Raw genomic sequence first — 26,654 nt, 5'->3', positions numbered from 1 at the left:
GTAAAATTACAGCATTAGGAGGCCCCTATCAAGCACATTCAAAATAATTTATTTTGAACATACTTTTAAAAAAAAAAAGTTAGGAATTGGAAACACAACAGACAACATTTAATACTATTTCAAATGCAATGTATGCCTTTTCAAATTAAAATTTATTCAAAATATGTACTGTTAATGTTATATTCTTCAGTGCTGAAGATGGGGAAATCCATCCTGAAATCTGCAGGCTTTACATCCAGCTTCAATGCTGCCTGGAGATGTACACAACAGAAATGTTGAAATCAGTCTGTCTACTAGGGTCCCTTCAGCTTCATCGGAAAGGTATTAATGCTTTCTGTATTTTATTCAAGTCTACTTGTCATTAGGATCAATAAAACTGCAAGTGTGGACATTCCTGGTGAAATACTGTGGTCACTCAAAATAATGTGGATCTTTAAACTGTGTGGATTATGTAATTATCTACATACAAAGTCCCTACCACAACCCTGCTGCTGGAAATGGTAGAGAGAAAGGGTGGTGGAAGGAGTAGAGGTGAATGGGGGGAATGAAAGAATGGAGAAAGCACCAGGGTAATACATTGCATACAGCTGAGAAGCGATAGAAAAGAGGAGCCACTCTGTATTGTTCCTATGTGCCCCTCAACACAGGTTTTAAGAATAGTGGAAAGGTGAGAGCTTGGGAGCAGTTAGCCAACTAGGAGATAGGGGGAATTTTATGGCACCACATTGGGTGTGTTTTCAGTGGTGGTTGGAAGGGACACGAAAAAGGCAAAGGGGTGCCCAGCCCATCACCTTTCCGCCCACCACCATAGTATATTAGGTTGACATATTTAACTAAATAATTAATGGTCAATTGTACTTGTTTCCAAATCAGTTGACCAGGATTTTTTTTAAAAATTCATTCATGGGACCTGGACATTGCTGGCTAGGTCAGCATTTATTGCCATTCCCTAATTGTCCTTGTTCAGAGGGCATTTAAGAGTCAACCACCCACATTGCTGTGGTTCTGCAGTCACATGTAGGCCAGACCAGATTTCCTTCCCTAAAGGACATTAGTGAACGAGATGGGTTTTTACAACAGTCGACAGTGGTTTCATGGGCATCATTAGACTTTTTAATTCCAGATTTTTATTGAATTCAAATTCCACCATTTGCCATGGTGAGATTTGAACCTGGGTCCCCAGAGCACTTCCCTGGGTCTTTGGGTCACTTGTCCAGTGACAATGCCACTAAGCCATCACCTCCCCTGATACTGCGTGCGCCATAACAATGGCCATTTATTGAGGCCAAGTTGAAAAAATGCAGGAATGAAAGGAAGGGGGGCAAATAATTAGGGGTGCCGTTTGTACATCAGGGGCACCCCCAAAGATGTCACCCCCCACTTCATTCCTCACCACCTGCATTCCAAAACTTGGCCCCCACCCCCCTCTCCCTCCTCCCTGGGCTCTTGGATCCCTCCCTGCCCTAGAAGTCCAGAACTTACCTGCCCCAGCAGCCATCACTCTTCTTCATGCTCCTCCTTGCAGTCTCGGCAGCGCTCACTACTGAGCTCTGGCACTGCCAGGACTGCCTGAGCTCTCAGCCAATCAAATTGGCTGGCAGCTCTCAAGGGCGGGACTCCCTCCCATTGAGGAGTGGACGTCCCACTCTCACCTAACTTAGCCTGCTAGTAGTGCTTTATGGCTGCAGGGTGAGCCTCTTCCAGGTGCACTGCTGCCAGCTGACTTTCCTTCCTGGGAGTGAGCACTCCGCGCTCCCGTCAAATCCAGCCCATGATGTTTGATGTTTTGGAAAGGATGAGGAAGTAAAATAAAATTACTCAGGATGTAATGATGTGATGAGTGATGTTCCACAAGAGGCCATATATATTGAGGCCATATATATATATATTACATATATGTTTTTTCCTTTGAGCTGAGAAGTATTAAAGATTACTAAAAGTTAAGAAGAGCAAAGTAATATTTTGTTGCACCATGTTGGGTAAAGGGAGGGCACGTATTTAAGATGATCACAAAAGTTGATTTAAGATAATCACAAAAGTTTAATTTCATTATGCTGAGCTTAAATACGTATTTGTCCTGCATATCTCATATCTTTAGGGTGTTACATTTGTCTTCTAGAGAACTATTCATAAGCACCCTCCTCCAACACATTTTTTCCAATTCTTCCCTCATCTCTTTGAATTTTGACTTTTTAAACTTATAAAACTGGCTCATGGTCTTAAGTATAATTATGTTCCTATCATGCTAAACTTGATGTTTCTAGAGTTAATATCCCTGAGGGCACCACAGCTTCTATTTCTTGTACATTATTTGGGTCATTTATGAATACCAGTTCAAGGTGAGCACAGTCTTGTGGCTTTCCTTACACATTGAGTTGTGAAGCAGTTATGCATTAAATTTACCAACTCTGACTTAAAGCCACTTGAGTTTTGCTCATTTATTTTGGGTTAATTGAAGTCTCCCTTTAAAATAACCTTTCCGTTATCACATAACCTTCTTGTCTCTTTGAGTATCAAACTGCCCTCCTCCTCGTGTTGTACTGGTGGTCTGCAGCAATAACTCCGTTGAGATCAGAAATCTTCAGCTTCAATGGATCAACTCGTGAGGCCACCTGAAGCCTGTTCCGCTGGATGTAAATACCAGAGGGTCATATGTCTAACATTTCCACATAATGACCCCAAACTTTACTCCTAATAGAACCACCAATATTTAAGTATTCCTGAGGCAGATGCTGCATTGAAGAGACCATTTGAATTTTTTGGAGTGAAGCTTGAAGAAACTTTAGCTTTTTGTTTGAAGACAACTTCTGACACATTATATGAGCAGTTCAAAAGGTAAGGCCCCAATCTTGACAGAGGTGGGTTATGGAGGCAGTGGGTGGAGTTTTGGACAGGAATCTTGGAAGACTGGGTTTGTACTGATATTCTTGTGCTATCTGTATGTAATGCAAATGTGGTATGTGGATTCTGTTTGCATGAGGATCTCTGGTGAGGTTTATTTACAGCTAAATCAGTATAAGCAGTAGAGCAATCTCAAGACACATCCTGTTGTCTAGTGTACTACAGCGCAGAGAGAGAGAGACTGTGGCTCCTGGTCACATGATGACATCCAGGTACCTGGCTCACCTGCATGTTGAGCTTCTTAAAGGGACATCACTCTTAAAGCAATGCTACAACATTCCCTTTCTTTCCAAAGATAAATCCTGTACGTTACAAGTGAGACACATAGGCATTGAGTAAAAGCAAACTTACTTATACAGAGTTAAGGATTGTAAGCTTTCCAAGTACAGTAATAATGCTCGTAAAATTTACGAGTTTAGAAGTCTCGGAGTCCTTATATCATTTCGGTGGTTTGACAACTCTTCTAGATCTTGTTACGATGTAACCTTCTGGAGATGTGGTTTTCACCCTTGGCTGTTCTTGATTCACAGATGTGTTGTTGTGTTGATTGTTGTCCTGGTGTTCCATCCCATTGTTATCGTCTGGGTGTGTTCTTTTGTGTTGGCTGTGCGCAATTGGTGTGTTGTGTATTTCTTTTAGCTGGCTTCTGTTCCTCCTTAATGTTGCTCCTTTGGATGTTGTGACCTCCTAAGACCTGGACTCACTGCACACTTTGTGGTTAACCATGTTCCCATTGTTGGGTGTGCGACCCTGATCTTTTGTCCTACACGTAGCTGAGGTAGTTCCACACCTTCATGCTGGTCATGAATCATCTTCATCCTCTCTTGTTTTTCGAGAAGTGCACCCTGCATCTCGGAGAATTTGGATTGGTGATGGTTCGGCAAGATCATTCTCATTTGTCTTCCAAAAATACCATTACCATCTCTGCTGGTGATGGTAAACCCATATATAGAAATGTAGCTCGGAGGTGCAACATGGAGACACACAAATCTTGCTTCGTTGCCTACACTTCAGGATAAGTGATTTGATGGTGTAGACCATCTGCTCGGTGAGGCGGTTAGGTTGGGGGTAGTGTGATGAGTATGTCACATGTTCATGCCCCACTTGGCACATGTCCCTGAAAGGACTGCCTGTATTCTGTGGGCCATTGTCCAAAATGATTTCATCAGGCGCACCGAACAGACTGAATATTGCATCCAATGTGTCTGCCACAGGCGCACTTGACAAGTCCCTTGTCTGCCTAACAATTGGAAGTTTGGAGAAGTAATCGGTGACTAAGATAAAGTCGCCTTTATTTACAGTAAATAAATTGGTGATTTTGTACCGAGGATATTGGGTTCTTTATATTGATGTGGCTGGCGTTACGGACAGGAGGAGGATTAACCTAAACAGCCTTGATTTCTCCTCTCATTACCCAGCTGGAAACAGAAAGGTGTTTTTGATTTTTGATTTCCCCCTTTATATGGTTGCCCTAACCCCTTCAGTTTGGAGTGATGCAATCCTCTATTGATAACCCCACAGCAAACTCAGATAAGTTAGAATAAGAGGGGTTGGTTTATTTGACACGCACACAAAATACGGGAAGGGGCTTTACAACATCCGCCCCTTTTTTGTACTCATACAATAAAAGGTGGATAAGAAAAAGAAAGGGGTACAGGGCAAGACCACGATAAAAAACAAGAGCTAGGGTTTCACGTGAGACCAGAGTCCAGAATCAAAAGGTCCAGTGGCGTATTCCTTCAGAGGTTAGCAGGCTGAAACTTTTGCAGGGTGTTCCAACTTCCCAGAAGCAATAGCTTCCCCAATGGAAGAAGGCACGTGGAGATGAATGAGTCTTATAGGCACAGCTATGGGAATTCTGATGTTTCAGTGGTACACGTGTTGATGACGGCCAAGCAATGCACTTGGACTGAGCTCTTTCTGCTGCCACCTATTAGGTGGTAAAATGGTAGTCTCCTGTGTTCAGCAGCACACGTCAATATTACAGGTTCTAGCAGCTTGGGGAAGATCATCTGAAATACCCCCAACCTCTTCTACTAGATTTTGGACAAAAGATGTATTTTTCCAGGTCTGGAATCTTGAGAGGTTTAATAGTGGAGTTAGGGTCCCTTTTGTCCTTGCAGACATACCGTCTCCATTGGCCATGGCTCTGCCTTAGAAACATAAAGGGTGTTGGTGCATTTCCTTGGAATTTGATTTTCTGCAGTCACAGTGGCATTAGCCCCTCTTAAAGTGAACAAGGTCCCTGCTGGTTTCTAAAGGTTACAAATTCCTCTGGTATGAGTCATGCATGGCTAGTCAGGCATATCAGGGTAAAGCCTTTGTCCATTAAAAAATAAAACAATTTCATAAAGTAGCCAGATGGGACATGCCTCCCCATTGGAGAAAATTGAAATGAATTCTGTTTCATTTCATTTTTTTTAATGTGGTCTTAGGGAAGGAAGAATAGGAAGAGCAGAAGTATACAGGCATTCTCTCATTCATGCCAGCACATTAAACACACAATTAGCAGGGGGAATGGCAGTCCGTTGCTGCATGGGGAAGCCTATTTTCTGCTACAGTTCTGACTCCCCTCTGTTTGGGGGTCAGGCATTCCAACCTCCTGATTAAGTATCCTCAAAAAACGTCTGGGGGTTTTACAGGGTGGCTAGCACTCGGGGGGGCGAGTAATGCTCAAGCTGCTCAGGGCAATCCATAAGGGAGTGCTGGGCAGCTCGCTCCATGGGTGCCAGGCCCTAGGATCATAGGGCTGAGCTGCTCTTGTCCAGCCTAGCACCTGCCTGTCCATTTTGTTAATCTGTGGGCCTGGGTGTGCTGACCCAGAGACTGGGGTCGGCTGAGGGTTATGAGAGTGGGGTGTTTTAAAGGGACCTTGACCTTTTTAGAGTATTTCAGTTCAGGGTCCGGCTTGGACACTAGCACAGCTGGAGAGTTCCAGCTTCTGGTGCTAGGTGCTTTTGGTTGGCACAACAGCAGGTGGCAGTTGGCCCCTGAACTCGAGCCAGCCTTTCTGAGCCACGATGACAGGAAGGTGGCCTTCTAACAGGGGCCTCTCCCACATCCATACCGGATATGGTTATAGGTTCTGCCGAAGGGCCATGAAGGCTCGAACCGTTAACTGATTTCTTCTCCGCCGATGCTGCCAGACCTGCTGAGTTTTTCCAGGTAATTCTGTTTTTGTTTTGGATTTCCAGCATCCGCAGTAGCTTTTAGCTTTTTGTTTTTATGGTTATAGGGCTGTAGTCTCGAGGGGGGCTATGGATCATTTTAAAGGGGGTGGTTAATTCTGTCTAGTCCTTTTGCAATTTTGCTTGATGGTTGGTGAGCAGGGGGTCCAAACTGGTTGGTGTCCTTCTGCTGATCAGTTGTGTGATAGCTTCAGTGCCTTTTGGGACACTACTGCCCTCTGGGGGTTGGTCAGCTCCTGCTGTACCTCTGGGTGGCTTATCAACTGGTTGAGGCACCACCCTGACTCTTTCTGAACCAGTTTGGGAACTTTTTGCTCCACATTTAAATTCTTCATAATGTGGTCAGTGAAATCAGCCACTGGCTTCCTGGCTGGGGCCTTTGGCTTCAGTGGAGGCCGTCTCCTAACATATTCCATGTCCTCTGGAACACCCCAAATGGAGATGCAACTCCAGCTACTCTCCCTGGTGGCCTTTCTACTGGGGGAGGCAGTATCTGCTTATTGGTTTGGGAATTCTCTTTGCCCCTATTTAATGCTGGAAAGAAGGTTTCTGCCAGCCATACTTCAAACAAGTCCTTAACCTTTTCCTTTCCGGATTACCTGTCTTCTTTCAGGCTCTTTGACTACATGGGGCATCTCCCTCACTAATTCTTTCCCTTTTTGGACTTTTCTGGTCCCTATTTAACTTGGGGATACTTGGAGAATCCATTTCAGATTCCAGGAACCTTCCCTGGACCCTATTTAATTTTAATGGCTTGGCTCTGGCCTTGCTACCTTCGAACAGCTCTTGCTCAAGGACTGTGGGTGCTGTCCCACCCTTTTAAGCCTCTGGACTTTTTCCAGCTTTCTGCCCTTCTGCAGATTTCTGCCACTTGGCCTTGACCTCTTTTCTTTCGCTGGCTAGCACCTGGCTGCCAGCCAAATCGTTCCCAAGGAGGAAATTGACTCCCGCTACTAGTATCTCAGGGACAATTCCTACTGTAACAGGGCCTGAAACAAGGTCTCACTCTAGGCAGATCTTATGGAGGTGTGCAAAAACAGATCCTCCTCCCACTCCACTGATCAGGGCTTTGGTCTTCAGGGAGGACCCTGGGAGTAGGTTTAGGTTTCCCTCCAACATTAAGGACTGAGTGGCCCCTGTGTCCCGGAGCAATACCACGGACTTGCTCATATTTTTGGGCGGGGCAGGGGTCACCGTTCCTGAAAGGACAAAAGTCCAGAAGCGGTCTGGGAGCCTGTCCAGCTCAGACACAGAGTGCCATGCCCTCCGATGGGTAAGTTCTGTAGCGCGAGGCTCTGCTGCACAACCCATCAGGGCATCCTTTGGGAAACTATTCGTGTGGAGCCCTACTAAGCCAACTGGTTTGCCTCGTAGCCTCCAGTGTTCGAGTCTGGAATGGCCTATTTTGTTGCAATGAGGACACACCGGCCTCCGGGAATTCTCCTTTTGAGTTGTAGGGAGGGCTTCTCGTACCCTCTTTTGTGTTTTCTCTTCTGGGTGGGGCTCTTTCCTATCTAGATCGCCCTGCTTCTCTTTCCAATGCTCGTGGGTATAGTTTGGAAAGGGTCTACCTGAGTTTACAGGCCTATGGTTTCCTGCTGTGACTGCTGCACCCCTGGCTGAGAGGATCCTCTGCTCGTCTAGGTGTATTCATAGGTTGGAGGGTAGGCAATTCTTGAATTCCTCCAACAGTACTAGCTCATGCAACTCCTCATAGTTGCCTGGGATTTTTAGGGATCTTATCCATTGGTCGAACGCAATTTGTTTCAGCCATTCAAACTCGATGTAGGTTTGGATAAAAGCAAAAAACTGCAGAAGCTGGAAATCCAAAACAAAAATTTAAATACCTGCAGAAACTCAGCAGGCCTGACAGCATCTGCGGAGAGGAGCACAGTTAACGTTTCGAGTTCGCACGACTCTTCAACTGTTGAAGAGTTATGCGGACCTGAAACGTTAACTGTGTTCCTCTCCGCAGATGCTGTCAGGCCTGCTGAGTTTCTCCAGGTATTTTTGTTTTGTTTTCGATGTAGGTTTCGGTTGGCTTCTTACGAGTGTTCCAGAATTGCTGGCAGTATGGCTCTAGAACAAACTCGTAGGCACTTAGGATGGCAGCCTTAGTCTGCTCATAATTTAGGGACACTTTAGAAGGTAGCATGGAGTAGACCTTTTGAGCTCTCCCTTACAGCTACCCTTGAATTAAAAATGTTCAGATATCTGAGCCATTTTAGCTGCCCTGCTATTTTGCCAAAGGTGGCAAAAAGATGATTCCACATCACTGTCTTCAAATTTGGGAAGAAATCTCCCATACTTGAGGGCCTCAGAGAGTGGTTAGGGGATTGGGGATGCTTTCCGGTGGTGAGAGAGAATTTCCCTTGCAGCAGCTAGTTGACTGCTCTCTCTCTCCCTTGGAGTTGATAGTTCCTTTTCCAATTGTCAGAGCTGGAATTCTCTTGCCTTTTCGTGTTCCCCTGCTCTCTCTTCCCCTTCTTTCTCTCTTTCCCTATCCTGTTCCTTTGCTCTTTCACTCTCCTTAAATTCTAGCTCCAATTTAAACTCTTGCAACTCGAAATTGGCTAGGTGAGGGGATTCAGAGTCATGATTGAGCCCTTCGTCTGACTGCTCTGCTGGTAACACAGATCCAGACGTTCCACCAACACCAGGATTAGTTCATTTCATTTGATTTTGCTGGGCAATTTGAACTGTATCTCCTTTGCTACAGCTTTCAATTGATCTGTGCTAAGGTCTCCAAACGTTCCCTGCTTAAATTCTCTTCCTGAACAAACATTTGGACATCAATCGTTGCCATTTTCTTAGTGTTAGGACAAGGAATTTGCTGTGGTAAGTTACTTGCCTTAAAATTAGTTGTAGCCACCGAGTTTCCCTCTTATGGTTTCCAATTGGCTCTTTTATCTCTAATTTGGCTTATCTCTCTCTTAACCTGGACTCCGGTCAAATTCAAATTGGATCAATTCCAGATGAGCTCCCAATTTCTGTTATGGACAGGAGTGAGATTAATTTAAACAACCCGGATTTTCTCCTTTTACTGCCCATCCATAAACAGAAAGGTGTTTTTGATTTCTGATTTCCCCCTTTATAAGTGTTGGTGTTGTTTCCCCAACCCTTCAGTTTGGAGTGATCCAATCCACCAATAATAACCTCACAGCAAACTCAAGATAAGGTCAGATAAGAGGGTTGGTTTATTTTAAACACACAAAATACAGCAAGGGGTTTTGCAATGTTCTCCCCTTTTTGTAGTCATACAATAAAAAAGAGATAAGGAAAATAAAGGGGTACAGGGCATGAACGTGACAAAAGTTAGAGTTATGATTTAAAGTGAGTCCAGAGTCCAGAATCAAAAGCCCAATGGTGCATCCCTTCAGAGGTTAGCAGGCTGAAACTGTTGCAGGGCGATCCGTCTTCCCAGAAGCAATGACTTTCCCGATGGAAGTCTTAGGATACAGGAGTTCCGACGTTCCAGTAGTACACAATGTAGATGACGGCCAGGCGATGTATCTGGACAGAGTTTTTTCTACTGCTACCTATTAGGTGGTAAAATGGTAGACTGCCTGTGTTCAATTCCACACAGCAATATTGCAGGTTCTAGCAGCTTAGGGGAGGTCATGTGACATATCTCTCACCTCTTCTCCTGCGTTTTGGACAAAAGCTGTATTTTTCCAGGTCTTGAATCTTGATGGGTTTAATAGAGGAGTCAGGTTCCCTTTTTTCCTTGCAGACATACCGTCTCTGTTGGCCACGGCTCTGCCTTAGAAATTTAAAGGGTGTTGGTGCATTTCTTTGGAATTTGATTTTCTGCAGGAACAGGGGGCATTAGTGCCTCTTTAAAGGTGGTTTCTGAAGGCGAGAAGGTTAGATATTGCTCTGCTATGAGGCATGCATGGCTAACCAGGCATGTCAGGGTAAAGCCTTTGTTCATTTTAAAAATAAAATAATTTTATAAAGTAGCCACGTTGATGTAGATATATATATATTTTCCTTCCTGTCTTCTGGACAGGTCACTGGTGGCTCTGGCATGCCTCGCACATCCTCACTAACATCTCAATGTCACCATTAATCCCTGGCCAATAGATCGTATCACGTGCCAGTCTTCTCATCTGCTCTATGCCCTTATGTTCTTGGCGTAGTTGTGACAATAACTTCAGGCACAAGTACTTGTTTCTCTTTGAAAATGACTCCTCACTAGATAACTGAGTTCGTCCCTGTACATCCAGAACCACCTGAGTTTTGCTGGCACCTCTTATCATGTTGGGTCATCCTTCTATGATAGCTTTCCACATTGTCTTCAGTTGCAGTCATTGGCCGGGATTTTCTGTGCCCACTGGCGTTGAGTGTGTTCGGTGGCATGAGTGGATAATATGGCGAGAAGGCCAGAAATCGGTTTCACAATGTCTTGAAACCAGTTTGCCATTGTCCGCTCAGCCTGTCGACCGCGGGCCGAGTTCCCCACCATTGGACATCAGGAACCTCATTGTAATACATCAGCATATCATCATAAGACGAGCTCACTGTACTCATACACCACCCCCACTGGATCGTCCGCCCACATCGGTGAGAAAACACGCTGGTGCAGAACACGCCTTGACAACTGAGGTGCAGAAGTCGGGACTTACCACCAGGGCCTTGCTCACATCGCGGACATCCGAGGAGCAGAAGATGCTGGAGCCCAATAGCAACAGCACGCTGGAGGAACGTCCAAGGCATGCTGGGTGGATTCTCATGGACATGGCTCTGCTGTGAAGCAGCACACAGAAGCGGGAAAGTTGCTATTGATGCTCACAATGGATGATGGTCCAGTGAGTGGGAGAGGAAGGTCTAGGATCGACTGGAAGAGGAAGAAGTGTCCGGGGGTGGGGGTGGGGTAATGAAGGTGTCAGGAGGGTGAGGTTGGGAGTGGGGGGAACGAATGTGTCGAGAGGGTGAGATTGGGAGTGGGGGGAATGACGGTGTCGGGGGAGGGGGAGGGAGGTGGAGCGTTTCAGAGGGGGTAATAAAGGTTTTTGGGGGGGTGAGTTTGTGGGAGGAGGGATATGGGGAGAGGAGGGGTTAATGGAGTGGAGTGGATAACGGAGAAGATGGCAACTGGGGAGCTAGTTGTAAGAGGGGTGGAAGCTGTAAGAGAAGGGGTTTGGATGGGTGAAGGTGTGTGGAGAGGGGAGGGAATAAGGTAGAGGAAGGAGCCAGGAAGGGGAAAGGAGTAAGGCTAGAGGAAGAGGTAAAGCTGGAGGAAGGAGTTGGGAGGGGTAAGGATTAAGGGTTCTGGAAGGGAAAGGGTCCGGAAGGGAGAACTTTCAGGTGCTCGCACGAGGCTCTGAAAGGCCCTGCCACACACACACACACACCTTCCAGAATCACTTGTTGGTCAGCTGCTCCCTCTGCGGTGACAGAGGATGAGGTTGAGAGGCTGACAGGCAAAAGGGACTCAGAGGGAGAGAACAGCTTCTGCGATTCCTGAGTGGATGACCAGGGGTGTACAGCTGCCGCTTCTCTTTCCTTCAGGTGACTGGGGGCATCTGCCTAACTCCTTGGGGGAAAGGAGCACCTGGAGGGACATCAAGGTGCCCTGTTTCCCTCCTGCATTGCCACTGCATAAACTCACCCATGGATCCTGCGATGCTGTGTAGGTCTGCACACACACATCTGCGTTCTGCTGGACCAGGGTCTCTATGGCATCCACCATCCTCCCCATGGAGACCTCCATACACATGCACACTTGGGCACCACTTCATCAGAGAGCAGGCGGATGCACTCCTTCGATTCACGTGCCACTCTGCTGAGGCCATCCAACAGCTTTGCATGATGTTCCCATGCCTTCTGCTGACTCTCCACAATGAGTTGGAAGGTTAAATCTAGAGACTTACCATCTGACTCGGCCCTCACAGAGGCCTGATCCCCAGCAGTCCTCCGAGTGTCCATGCGGTGACCACCGGATTGTGAACCTGGGCCTGCTCTAGATCTAGGTTCCACCGAGGTGTGTGTCTCTGTGCTGTTGGAGGGTGTGGGTAAATGCTGTGATGGGTCTTTCAGGTTGCTTATTTTCAGCTCTTCAATGAAGGAGGTGTCCTCTTGGCTGGAGGGGAGGACGTGGATGGAGTCGAGGGACTGGCTGGCTGAGTATGTCAGTCACTTGGCAGAGCTCCCTGAGAACTGAAGTAGAGATAAGTAGTGCATGGCAGCAGAGTCAAAAGCAGGAGAGAGAACACTCACATTTGCGTTGAGACAGGGATAATGTGGTGCCAGGATCCTTATGATGGCGTTTGCCGCCGACCTCGCCGTCACCGCAGGCACAGTCCATGTCCTCACCAGTCAGCACAATGGCACATTCCTCAAAGTGAGTGAGAGGCCTAATTTTGGCCACTCCACCCCCAGTCTGGGACCTCTCCATGTTGATGTGAGCAGGCTTCTCCTGCATGAAAACAGATGGAGAGAGTTTGAGCAGGACACGTGGCACCGTGTGGAATGTTTGTGTGGTGAGAGGGGCCATGGACAGGATGAGGACGCGAGCTTGAGAGGATATAAACCTGATGGAGATGTGAGGGTGTGTGTGAGAGTTAGTGGTGCTGTCCCTTGAGGTGTGAGATCCCTGTGGATTGGTGATGGGTTTGAGAGTAAGAGTTGGGGGTGATGAGAGGAGAGAATTACCTTGGTAGAATGGATGAGACCATTCATCCTGTAACGGCACTGGGTGGCTGTCCTCTTTTGCAGGGCATTGACACTGATACCGGTACCACCGCCCCCCCCAAGCCAAATTAGTGAGGTTGCTGCCCATCCTGCAGCCAGAGCAAAGGTAGAGGACATCATGGCGAGTCTCCACTGCATCCAAAAGGTGCTGTAGGGACATGCTATTGAATCTGGGAGCTGCAGTCTTTTTGCCCTTCAGGACCATGTCTTTTTTGCAGCAATTGTGAGCTGGAAGCATTGAGAGGCGTGCGCACGGCTGGACTTTAAATATGGTGCTCGGTGTAATGAAGTGGCAAGGTGATGGCGTGGTGGGCGAATGAGAACCTGCCCATTTTGGAAACGGCGTGTTTCCTGGGAATGCATAATTAACGCGGCAGGTTTGGGATGATATGGCATGAAAATTCGCCATTGCGGCCGGCGGGTAAAAATCATTTTACCCGCCCGCTACCACATTTAGTGCAAACCCGGGACAGTTCTGCTCGTTAGCTGTTTCTGATTGAAGTTGGTCACACTTGTGCTGTAGGTCGATTTTGAGCACATTTTCCACCTCAGTGGCCATGTTATCTACTTGTAGATCCAGTGGAATTTCTGCATTCTTGTTTGGATCTGTCAATCTGCTCAGCATGTCCGAGGTGACCGTTTGCATGTTGAGCTTCTTATAGAGACATCACTCTTAAAGCAATATTACAACAGGGTTTCCCTGCATTTTGTGGAGTTTTAAGTTAGATTGGAGATGGCCTCACAATTTGATCCATTAAGAACATAACATAAGAAATAGGAGCAGGAGTAGACAACATGGCCTGTTGAGCCTGTTTCGCCATTCAGTACTATCATGGCTGATCTTGGGCTTCAACTCCATTTTCCACCCATTCACAGAATCACAGTGCAGAAGGGGCCCTTCTGCCCATCGAGTCTGCACCGACATGAGAAACACCTAACCTACCTACCTAATCCCATTTACCAGCGCTTGGCCCATAGCCTTGAATGTTATGTCATGCCAAGTGCTCATCCAGGTACTTGTTAAAGGATGTGAGGCAACCCGCCTCCACAACCCTCCCAGGCAGTGCATTCCAGACTGTCACCACCCTCTGGGTAAAAAAGTTTTCCTCACATCCCCCCTAAACCTCCCGCCCCTCACCTTGAACTTATTCCCCCTTGTGACTGACCCTTCAACTATGGGGAACAGCTGCTCCCTATCCACCCTGTCCATGCCCTTCATAATCTTGTACACCTCGATCAGGTCGCCCCTTAGTCTTCTCTGCTCCAACGAAAACAACCCAAGTTTATCAAACCTCTCTTCATAGCTTAAATGTTTCATCCCAGGCAACATCCTGGCGAATCTCCTCTGCACCCCTTCCAGTGCAATTATATCCTTCCTATAATGTGACGACCAGCACTGCACACAGTACTCCAGCTGTGGCCTCACTAAGGTTCTATACAACTCCAACATGACCTCCCTACTTCTGTAATCTATGCTTCAATTGATAAAGGCATATGCCTTTTTCACCACACCACTAACATGCCCCTCCGCCTTCAGAGATCTATGGACACACATGCCAAGGTCCCTTCGTTCCTCAGAACTTCCTAGTTCTTCCATACTTCCTTGTCAAATTACTCCTTCCAAAGTGTATCACCTCTCACTTTTCAGGGTTAAATTCCATCTGCCACTTATCTGCCCGTTTGACCATCCCATCTATATCTTCCTGTAGCCCAAGACACTCAACCTCACTGTTAACCAACCGGCCAATCTTTGTGTCATCCGCAAACTTACTAATCCTACTCCCCACATAGTCATCTATGTCGTTTATATAAATGACAAATAATAGGGGACCCAGCACAGATCCCAGTGGTACGCCACTGGACACTGGCTTCCAGTCACTAAAGCATCCTTCTGTCATCACCCTCTGCCTCCTACAACTAAGCCAATTTTGAATCCACCTTATCAAATTACCCTGTACCCCATGTGCATTTGCCCTCTTTATAAGTCTCCCATGTGGGACCTTGTCAAACGCTTTGCTGAAATCCATATAAACTGCATTACCCTCATCTACACACCTGGTCACCCCCTCAAAAAATTCAATCAAATTTGTTAGGCATGACCTCCCTCTGACAAAGCCATGCTGACTATCCCTAATCAAACCTTACCTCTCCAAATGGAGATAGATACTCTGCTTCAGAACTTTCTCTAATAGTTTCCCTACCACTGTCGTGAGACTCACTGGCCTGTAGTTCCCTGGCTTATCTCTACAACCCTTCTTAAATAGTAGAACCACGTTAGATGTTCTCCAGTCCTCTGGCACCTCCCCTGTGGCCAGAGAGGAATTAAAAATTTGGGTCAGAGCCCCTGTGATCTCCTCCCTTGCCTCCCTCAGCAGTCTGGGATGCAAATCATCTGGAGCTGGAGATTTGTCCACTTTTAAGACTGCCAACACCTTCAATACCTTGTCACTCCCTGTATCAATTTTCTTAGGAACCTCGCAGTCTGTTTCCCCGAATTCGATACCTTCATCCTCATTCTCTTGGGTGAAGATGGATGTGAAGTATTCATTCAACACTCTAGCGATGTCCTGTGTCTCCACCCATAGATTGCCCCCTTGGTCCTTTATGGGCTCTACTCTTTCCCTGGTTATCCTCTTCCCATTGATATACTTATAGAATATTTTGGGATTTTCCCTACTTTTACCAGCCAGAGCTTTCTCATATCCCCTCTTTGCTCTCCTAATTGCTTTCTTAAGCTCCACCCTGCACTTTCTGTACTCCACTAATGCCTCTGCTGATTTGCTTCCCTTGTACCTGCTAAAAGCCTCTCTTTTCCTTCTCATCGTAACCTGAATATCTCTGGTGAGACCAAAAATCTGTCTATCCCAGCCTTAAATGTATTCAACAATGGAGCATCCCTCTGTGGCAGAGAATTCCAAAGATTCACAACGTTTTGAGTGAAGTAATTTCTCTTCATCTCTTATCCTGAGACTGTGTCCCCATGTTTTAGATTCCTTGACCAATGGAAACAATCTCTCAGCATCTGACCTATCAAGCCCCTTCAGAATTTTGTAGATTTCAATAAGATCACCTGTCATTCTTCTAAACTCCAGAGAATATAAGCCCAATTTACTCAGCCCCCCTTATCCCAGGGACCAATTTAGTGAACCTTCGCTGTACTGCCTCCAGCGCAAGTATGTAATTTCTTAAATGTGGAGACCTAAACTGCACATCATATTCCAGATGCAGCCACACAATCACAACATTTTAACGGCACAGAAGGAGGCTATTCAGCCCATCATATCTGCACTGGCTCTCCAAATGAGCATTATTACCTCGTGCCATTGCCCTGCCTTTTCTCCGTACCCTTGCACATTGTTTCTATTCAAATAATCATCGAATGCCCTCTTGAATGCCTCGATTGAACCTGCTCCAACCACACTTTCAGGCAGTGCATTCCAGACCCGAACCACTCGTGTGAAAAAGCTTTTTGTTATGTCACATTTGCAGTCCCACTAAAACCCTGTACAACTGTAGCAACTGCAGAGGCTTGTTCATTCTTGTACTCCAATCCTCCTGCAATAAAGGTCAACATGCCATTTGCCTTTCTAATTGCTTGCTGCACCTGCATGCTAACTTTCTGCATTCCTTGTACAAGCACACCCAAGTTTCTTTGAATATCAACACTTACATTGAAGCTGAAGATCCCCGAACTCTGCAAAGATAATGTTCCACAGTGCCTTTTCACTTTGCCAGGATCCCCAACCCAAAGTCAATCTGATAGGCTTCCAGTCAGATGGAGTCTGGACTGCAGCTACAAGTAAGAAGCTAGCAACTGCTGCTGGGAGAGTTGTAGGGTGGGGCCGGGTTCTTTCCCTGACTGCATGTTTTTGGGGAATTTGATTTGAGTGAGTCAGATCTTACCTTAGCCCTAAACTCCCATCTTTCTCCAGTTTCTCTCCTATCTCCCCTCCTGCACTCTCAGAATTCATCTTGTCCATGAGACCCACCTCCTGCTCCCTCAACCATGTTCCCACTAAACTCCTGACCGACCAAGTTTCCTTCCTGGTCTCCATGTTAGCTGAGCTTGTTAAGTTCTTTCTCTAGGTACTGTTCACCTATCCTTTAAATCTGCCATCATCACCCTTCTCCTCAAAAGAAGCCTTCCTTGACCACACCTTCCTTGTAAACCACCCTCCATCTCCAACTTCCTATTCTTCCCAAAGTCCTTAAATGCGCTGTTGTCTCCCAAAGCTGTCCTATCTTTCCCAGAACTCCATGTCTGAATCCCTCCAATCAGGTTTACACCCAGTCCCAGTACAGAAACAGCTCTTGTCAAAGTTACAAATGACATCCTAATTGATCGTGACAAAAGTAAATGATCCTCTTTGTCCTTTGACATGGTTGACCACACCATCCTCCTCCAATGCCTCCCCATTGTTGTCCAACTGCATGACAGTTCACTTGTCTAGGCCCATTCTTATCTATCTATTAGTAGCCAGAGAATCACCAGCAGTGATTTACCACTGGTGTCCCTAAGATCTCTCCCTCGCTCCCTCCTATGTCTCATCTATATGCTGCCCCTCGGCGATATCATCCAAAAACATTCAGTTTCCACAGCAGGCTGGAAACACCAACCTCTTGTAACCATTCCACTGTTACAAAATTATGAGGCTGCAGATCGGACATCCAGTACTGCATGAGCAGAAATTCCCTACAATTAAATATTGGGCAGACTTCATCCATTGTCTTTGGTCCACTCCATAAGCCTCATTGCTTAGCTACTGACTCCATCCCTTCCTCGAGTAATTGTCTAAGGCTGAACCAGACTATTCACAACTTTGGGGTCATATTTGGCCCTGAGATAAGCTTCAGATCACTTTTTTTCATTCACGGGATGTGGGCTTCACTGGCTGGACCAGCATTTATTGCCCATCCCTAGTTGCCCTTGAGAAAGTGGTGGTGAGCTGCCGCCTTGAATCGCTGCAATAGGTGCACCCGCAGTGCTGTTGGGAAGAGAGTTCCAGGATTTTGACCTAGCGACAGTGAAGGAATGGCGAAATATTTCCAAATCAGGATGGTGAGTGACTTTAAGATAAAAGCAAAATACTATTGAAGCTGGAAATACTAATGGGACTAAAGGCAAACAAGTCGCCAGGACCTGATGGCCTGCATCCAAGGGTTTTAAAGAAAGTGGCTGCAGAGATAATGGAGGCATTGGTCGAAATATTCCAGAACTCAATGGACTCCAGGAGGGTCCCAGCAGATTGGAAAGCCGCTAATGTAATGCGTCTGTTCAAGAAGGGAGGGAGACAAAAAACAGGAAACTAAAGGCCATTCAGCCTAACATCTGTCATTGGGAAAATGCTAGAGTCCATTATTAAGGAAGAAATAGAAGGACATTTAGAAAAGCTTAACAGAATCAAACAGAGTACACGTGGTTTTGTGAAAGGGATATCATGTTTGACAAATTTGCTAGAGTTCTTTGAGGATATAACAAACAGAGTTGATAAAGGGGAACCGGTAGATGTAGTGTATTTGGATTTCCAGCAGGCATTTGATAAGGATCCACATAAAAGGTTATTGCACAAGATAGGAGCTCATGGTTTTGGGGTAATGTAGTAGCATGGATTGAGGATTGGTTAACACACAGAAAACAGAGAGTCAGGATTATATTAATGACTTGGAGGAGGGGTCAGAGTGTAATGTATCCAAATTTGCTGATGATACAAAAATAGGTGGGAGGGTATGTTGTGATGAGGACATAAGGAATCTCTAAGGGGATATAGATAGGTTAAGTGCACAAAAACTTGGCAGATGGAGTTTAATGTAGGACCATGTGAGGTCATGGACTTTGGCAGGAAGAATCAAAAGGCAGGCTATTACTTAAATGGAGAGAGACTTCAAAAAAGTGCAGCACAGAGGGATCTGGGTGTTCTTGTGCATGAAACACAAAGTTAGCTTGCAGGTGCAACGAGTAATTAAGAAGGCAAATGAAAATTTGGCCTGTTTGCTGGGGGGTTGGAATCTAAAAATAGGGAAGTCTTGTTACAATTGTACAGGGTGTTGGTGAGGCCGCACCTGGAGTACTGAGTACAGTTTTGGTCCCTATACTTAAGAAAGGATATACTAGCATTGGTGGCAGTTTAAAAGAGGATTCACTAGACTGATCCCTGGGATGAAGGGGTTGACCTATCAAGAGTGGCTAGACAGGTTAGGCCTTTATTCGTTAGAGTTTAGAAGAATGAGGGGTGATCTTATTAAAACGCGCAAGATTCTGAGGGGGCTTGACAGGGAAGATGTTGAGAAGATGTTTCCACTGGTGGGGGAATCTCAAACTAGGGGAGATAATTAGAATAAGGGGATACTCATTTAAAACTGAGATGCGAAGGAATTTCTTCTCTGAGGGTAGTGGATGTCAGGAATTCTCTACCTCCAAGAGGCTAGATCACTGAAAGTATTTAAAGAGGAGGTAGATAGATTTTGGAAATATTGGGGAGTTGAAGGCTATGAGGAGCTGGCACGAAAAAGGAGTTGAGGAGATCAGCCATGATCTTATTGAATGGTGGGGCAGGCTTGAGGGGCCGAATGGCCTACTTCTGCTCCTGTTTCTAATGTTCTTATGTCTTAATCTGAATTCCTTATCTATTTCCATGCACATTTCAGCTGCTATGGCCATGACTCCATCTTTCTTTTCTTTGAAATTTGAGGAATGCAAGTTTATAACAAATCACATTAAAATGGTGTTTCAAAATGTTTAATTAATGTTTCATAGTAATAGAAATACATTCCCACTAGCAGCCAAAATTTTAGATTTTTGCACAATTTTATCATTGTCCTTAGCCACAAGGATGGATGTGGAGATGGGGTGATTTTAACTGGAAGATGGTTTGAGATGGGTGGGAGGATGGGTGTAGGGTATGTGGGGCAGAGCAAGAGTCACAAGCTTCATTTAATCATTTAGACAGTTAGCCAGCAGCCCGCCTCCTGGTCTAACAAAGGTAAGTCACATAAGGCAGAAGTCCCACCTCAGAGAGCTGCCAGCCAACCTGGAAGGGTGTGGGAAGGCCGCGGGAAGGTCATCTGAAGAATATTACGGACTCTCCAGCTGTAAACCCACCTGTGGGGGACCATAAAGTTCTGTCCACAATATATCAAAAAAATCTAATGTATATCTTATATATAAAATATTCACTGGAAAAGGGAAATGTGGCAGAGGGCTGCCAGACAGCTAATCTGATTCCTATATATGCAAAAGGAGGTAAAACAGGTCCAGGGAGCTATGAACCAATTTTTTTTAATATTCATTTACGGAATGTGGGCTTCATTGGCTGGGCCAGCATTTATTGCCCATCCTTTGTTGCCCTTGAGAAGATGGTGGTGAGCTGCCTTCTTGAATCGCTGCAGTCCATGTGGTGTAGGTACACCCACAGTGCTGTTAGAGAGGGAGTTCCAGGATTTTGACCCAGTGACAGTGAAGGAATGGCGATATATTTCCAAGTCAGGATGGTGAGTGGCTTGGAGGGGAACTTCTAGGTGGTGATGTTCCCATCTATCTGCTGCCCTTGTCCTTCTAGATGGTAGTGGTTGTGGGTTTGGAAGGTGCTGTCTAAGGAGCTTTGGTGAATTCCTGCAGTGCATCTTGTAGATGGTACACACTGCTGCTACTGTGCGTCGGTGGTGGAGGGAGTGAATGTTTGTTGATATGGTGCCAGTCAAGTGGGCTTTTTTGTCCTGGGCATTGTCAGCCACCTTGAGTGTTGTGGGAGCTGCGCTCATCCAGGCAAGTGGGGAGTATTCCATCACACTCCTGACTTGTGCCTTGTAAATGGTGGACAGGCTTTAGGGAGTCAGGAGGTGAGTTACTCGTCACAGGATTCCTACCCTCTGACGTGCTCTTCTAGCCACAATACTTATATGGCTAGTCCAGCTCAGTTTCTGCTCAATGGTAACCCCAAAGATGTTGATAAGGGGGGGTTCAGTGATGGGAATGCCATTGAACGTCAAGCAGCAATGGTTCGATTCTCTCTTGTTGGAGATGGTCATTGCCTGACACTTGTGTGGCGCGAATGTTACTTGCCACTTGTCAGCCCAAGACTGGATATTGTCCAGGCCTTGCTGCATTTGGACATGGACTTCTTCAGTATCTGAGGAGTCACAAATGGTGCTGAACATTGTGCAATCATCAGCGAACATCCCCACTTCTGACCTTATGATGGAAGGAAGGTCTTTGATGAAGCAGCTGAAGATGGATGGGCTGAGGACACTATCCTGAGGAACTCCTACAGTGATGTCCTGGAGCTGAGATGACTGACCTCCAACAAACACAACCATCTTCCTTAGTGCTAGTTATGACTCCAACCAGCGGAGAGTTTTCCCCCTGATTCCCATTGACTCCAGTTTTGCTAGGGCTCCTTGATGCCATATTCGATCAAATGTGGCCTTAATGTTGAGGGCAGTCACTCTCACCTCGCCTCTGGAGTTCAGCTCTTTTGTCCATGTTTGACCCAAGGCTGTATGAGGTCAGGAGTTGAGTGGCCCTGGCGGAACCCAAACTGGGCATCAGTGAGCAGGTTATTGCTAAGCAAGTGCCACTTGATAGCACTGTTGATGATCCCTTCCATGACTTTACTGATGATCGAGAGTAGACTGATGGGTCGTTAATTGGCCGGGTTGGATTTGTCCTGCAATTTGTGTACGGGACATACATGGGCAATTTTCCACATAGCCGGGTAAATGCCAGTGTTGTAGCTGCATTGGAACAGCTTGGCTAGGGGCGCGGTAAGTTCTGGAGCACAAGTCGTCAGTACTATTGCCGGAATATTGGCAGGGCCCGTAGCCTTTGCAGTATTCAAAGTCTTCAACCATATCTTGCTATCATGTGGAGTGAATTGAATTGGCTGAAGACAGGCATCTGTGATGCTGGGGACCTCCAGAGGAGGCCAAGATGGATCACCCACTCGGCACTTCCCGCTGAAGATTGTAGCAAATGCTTCAGCCTTATCTTTTGCACTGATGTGTTGGGCTCCCCCATCATTGAGGATGGGGATATTTGTGGAGCCTCCTCCTCCATTGAGTTGTTTAATTGTCCACTGCCATTCATGACTGGATGTGGCAGGACTGCAGAGCTTAGATCTGACCCCTTGGTTGTGTATTCACTCAGCTCTTCCTATCCCTTGCTGTTTATGCAGTTTGGCACCCAAGAAGTCCTGTGTTATAGCGTCATCAGGTTGACACCTCATTTTTAGGTATGGCTGGTGCTGCTCCTGGCATGCCCTCCTGCACTGTTCATTGAACCAGGGTTGATCCCCTGGCTTGATGTTAATGGTAGAGTACGGGATATATCAGGCCATGAGTTTCCAGATTGTGTTTGAGTACAATTTGGCTGCAGCTGACAGCCCGCAGCGCATCATGGATGCCCAGTCTTGAATTGCTAGATCTGTTCAAAATCTATCCTATTTACCACGGTGGTTGTGCCACACAGCACGACGGAGGGTATCCTCAATGTGAAGGCGGGACTTTGTCTCAACAATGACTGTGCTGTGATCACTCCTACCGACGCTGTCATGGACTGATGCATCTGCGGCAGACAGGTTGGTGAAGATGAGGTCAAGTATGTTTCCCTCACCACTGCTACAGATCCAGTCTAGCAGCTATGTATTTTAGGACTCAGCCAGCTCAGCTACTAGTGTGCTACCAAGCCGCTCAGTGATGGACATTGATGTCCCCTACCCAGAGAACATTCTGTGCCCTTGCCACCCTCAGTGCTTCCTCCTAGTGGTGTTCAACACGGAGGAGCACTGAATTCATCAGCTGAGGAAGGGTGGTACATGATAATCAGCAGAAGGTACCCTTGCCCACATTTGACCTGATGCCATGAAACTTCATGGGGTCCAAAGTTGATGTTGAGGACGCCCAGGGCAACTCCCTCCCAACTGTATACCACTGTGCTGCCACCTCTGCTGGTGGTATCTGGGTCATTATCTATAAGGTATGATTCCGTGAGGATGACTATGTCAGGCTGTTGCTTGACTAGTCTGTGAGACAGCTCTCCCAATTTTGGCACTAGACCGCAGATGTTTGTAAGGAGGATTTTGCAGGGTCAACAGGGCTCAGTTTTCTGTTGCCCTTTCTGGTGCCTAGGTGAATGCCAGATGGTCTGTCCGGCTTCATTCCTTTTTTTTGACTTTGTTGCGTTTTGATACAACTAAATGACTTGTTAGGCCATTTCAGGGGGCATTTACGAATCAACCACATTGCTGTGAGTCTGGAGTCGCAGGTAGCCCAGACCAAGTGAGGATGGCAGATTTCCTTCCCTAAAGGACATTAATGAACCAGATGAGATAAGTCTTTACAACAATGGTTTCAGATTTTTATTGAATTCAAATTCCACCATCTGCCAGGTATTGGAGGTGTTGGCAGTCTTAAAAGTGGACAAATCTCCAGGTCCAGTTGATTTGTGTCCCAGACTGCTGAGGGAGGCAAGGGAGGAGATCGCAGGGGCTCTGACCCAAATTTTTAATTCCTCTCTGGCCATGGGGGAGGTGCCAGAGGACTGGAGAACAGCTAATGTGGTTCCGCTAATTAAGAAGGGTTGTAGAGATAAGCCAGGGAACTACAGGCCAGTGAGGCTCACATCAGTGGTAGGAAAAGTATTGGAGAAAATTCTGAAGGAGAGAATCTACCTCCACTTGGAGAGGCAAGGTTTGATCAGGGATAGTCAGCATGGCTTTGACAGAGGGAGGTCATGCCTAACAAATTTGATTGAATTTTTTGAGGAGGTGACCAGGTGTGTAGATGAGGGTAGTGCAGTTGATGTAGTTTATATGGATTTCAGCAAAGCATTTGACAAGGTCCCACATGGGAGACTTATAAAGAAGACAAATGCACATGGGGTACAGGGTAATTGGATAAGGTGGATTCAAAATTGGCTTAGTTGTAGGAGACAGAGGGTGATGACAGAAGGATGCTTTAGTGACTGGAAGCCAGTGTCCAGTGGCGTACCACTGGGATCTGTGCTCGGTCCCCTATTATTTGTCATTTATATAAACAACACAGATGACTATGTGTGGGGAGGATTAGTAAGTTTGCGGATGACACAAAGATTGGCTGGGTGGTCAACAGTGAGGTTGAGTGTCTTGGGCTGCAGGAAGATATAGATGGGATGGTCAAATGGGCAGATAAATGGCAGATGGAATTTAACCCTGAAAAGTGAGAGGTGATACACTTTGGAAGGAGCTATTTGACAAGGAAGTATTCAATGAACGGCATGACACTAGGAAGTTCTGAGGAACAAAGGGACCTTGGGCATTTGTGTCCATAGATCTCTGAGGGCGGAGGGGCATGGTAGTGGGGTGGTGAAAAAGGCATATGGGACACTTGCCTTTATCAATCGAGGCATAGATTACAAAAGTAGGGAGGTCATGTTGGAGTTGTATAGAAACTTAATGAGGCCACAGCTGGAGTACTGTGTGCAGTTCTGGTCATCACATTATAGGAAGGATATGATTGCACTGGAGGGGGTGCAGAGGAGATTCACCAGGATGTTGCCTGGGATGAAACATTTTAGTTATGAAGAGAGGTTGGACAGACTTGGGTTGTTTTTATTGGAGTAGAGAAGACTGAGATGTACAAGATTATGAGGGGCATGGACAGGGTGGATAGGGAGCAGCTGTTCCCCTTAGTTGAAGGGTCAGTCACAAGGGGACATAAGTTCAAGGTGAGGGGCAGGAGGTTTAGGGGGGATGTGAGGAAAAACATTTTTACCCAGAGGGTGGTGACGGTCTGGAATGCACTGCCTGGGAGGGTAGTGGAGGCGGGTTGCTTCAGATCCTTTAGAATGTACCTGGATGAGCACTTGGCACGTCATAACATTCAAGGTTATGGGCCAAGTGCTGGTAAATGGGATTAGGCAGGTAGGTCAGGTGTTTCTCACATGTCGGTGCAGACTCGATGGGCTGAAGGGCCTCTTCTGTAATCTGTAATTCTGTGAACCCAGGTACCCAGAGCATTACCCTGGATCTCTGGATTACTAGTTCAGCGACAATACCACTACACCATTGCCTGTCCCTTTGTAGCCTCCTTATGTCCTCTTCACAATTTACTTTCCTACCTATCTTTGTGTCATCAGCAGATTTAGCAACCATTCCTTCAGTCCCTTCATCCAAGTCATTTATATAAATTGTAAAAAGTTGAGGCCCCAGCACTGATCCCTGTGGCACAACACCCCTCACATCCTGCCAACCAGAAAAAGACCCATTTATGCCAACCTTTTGCTCCCTGTTAGCTAGCCAATCTTCTATTTATGCCAATATGTTACCCTCTACATGAGCTTTTATTTTCCGCAATAGCCTTTGATGTGGCACTTTATCAAATGCCTTCTGTAAATCTAAGTACAGTCCATCCACCGGTTCCCCTTTATCCACAGCACATATGACTACTTCCAAGAACTCCAATAAATTGATTAAACATGATTTCCCTTTCAGAAAACCATGTTGACTCTGCCTGATTGCCTTGAATTTTTCTAAGTGCTCTGCTGTAATATCTTTAAAAATAACTTCTAACATTTTCCCTATGACAGATGTTAGGGTAACTGGCCAGCAGTTTTCTGCTTTCTGTCTTCCTTCTCTTTTTGAATAAAGGAGTTGCATTTGCTATTTTCCAATCTAACAGAACCTTCCCTGAATCTAGGGAATTTTGGAAATTAAAAACCAATGCATCAACTATCTCACTAGCTACTTCTTTCACCTAAGTCACCTTAGGGTGATGTTTCTCCGGACCTGGGGACTTGTCAGTCCGCAGCCCCAACAATTTGCTTAATAGCACTTCCCTGGTGATTGTAATTCTCCCGAGTTCCTCCCTCCCTTCCATTTCCTGATTTACAACTTCCACTTGCACTCAGTTCAAGGGCAGTGAGGGATGGGCAACAAATGCTGGTCTTGCCAGGGCCTCCCAGATGAAAAAAATACCTTTGTTCAAAATAGGAGTGAACAAGAAGCAGAGTTGTTAAGTTAATTTTGCAGAAGGAAGCACTAGTGGAGCAAATAATGCTGCACACAAGCCTAATTAACCTTACTAGTATGTTCAGCTTTTAGTTCCATTTTGAAGCTATTCGTGGCCTGCAATTTCCATTTGCTGCTGACTCCTCAATGTCCTTCATCCTCCCTCAGTTTAAGTGTCTACAGCAAATGGATATTAACTGACAAACAGCACTAGATAATATTCTAGGTAGCCTAGATTTCCAAAGGCGTGCAACGATATTTATTGTGCCACTGGCCTGGAGCAAGGGGGAAGAGATATGGGCCAGAATTTCCGGGTCAGCGTGCAGGGGCGGGCCCCACTCACCAACGCATAAAATGATGCACTGTGACATCGGGCGCGTCTCGACGTGACCGCACATCATTCTGGCCTTCGATTCAGTGGGTGCGCACTAGAGTCAGCTGCGCGCCCACTGAACTGTCAAGGTTCTGTTAAGACCATTTAAAAACTAACTAAAAGGATTAACAGAGCTGCCCATCAACCTTAAGGTTGGCAGGCAAGCTAAGAGCCCAGGCGGCCTTCGCATTTATCATGAAACCTCATCCACGGGTGGGATGAGGTTTCACGGGTTTATAAATCAAATAAATGTTTTAATTAAAATTCATTGACGTGTCCCAGCTCATGTGACACTGTCACATGAGGGGACATGTCTGAAAATTTTTTTTTTTCTTTATTTAAATTCTTCATAATGAAATTAAACTCCCTGAAGCAGCTCCATGCCTCAGGGAGATTTCTGCTCTCTTTCGCGCACATGAGCGAAAGAGCACAGGCCCCGACTCAGCCTCCTCCCCCTGCTCAGCGCTTCCGGGTGCGTGTCATGCTGGGCAGGCCTTAATTGGCCTGCCCATGTAA

The 26,654-nt window shown here is 46.2% G+C and overlaps 1 protein-coding gene across 1 annotated transcript in view; it reads left to right on the top strand.

The window, feature by feature from the left end:
- rgs7bpa (regulator of G protein signaling 7 binding protein a) overlaps positions 1 to 26,654 on the top strand; it is a 127,576-nt gene that overhangs the window by 75,821 nt on the left and 25,101 nt on the right. Inside the window, exon 3 of the mRNA XM_078548976.1 lies at positions 191 to 321. Coding sequence (XP_078405102.1) covers positions 191 to 321 — 131 coding nt within the window. The remainder of the gene's footprint in view (positions 1 to 190; positions 322 to 26,654) is intronic.

Source organism: Cetorhinus maximus, chromosome 1, assembly GCF_964194155.1.
Source record: "Cetorhinus maximus chromosome 1, sCetMax3.hap1.1, whole genome shotgun sequence".
Taxonomy (NCBI): Eukaryota; Metazoa; Chordata; class Chondrichthyes; order Lamniformes; family Cetorhinidae; genus Cetorhinus; species Cetorhinus maximus.
The sequence above is the reverse complement of the archived record's forward strand: the minus strand, read 5'-3'. Positions and strand labels throughout refer to the sequence as shown.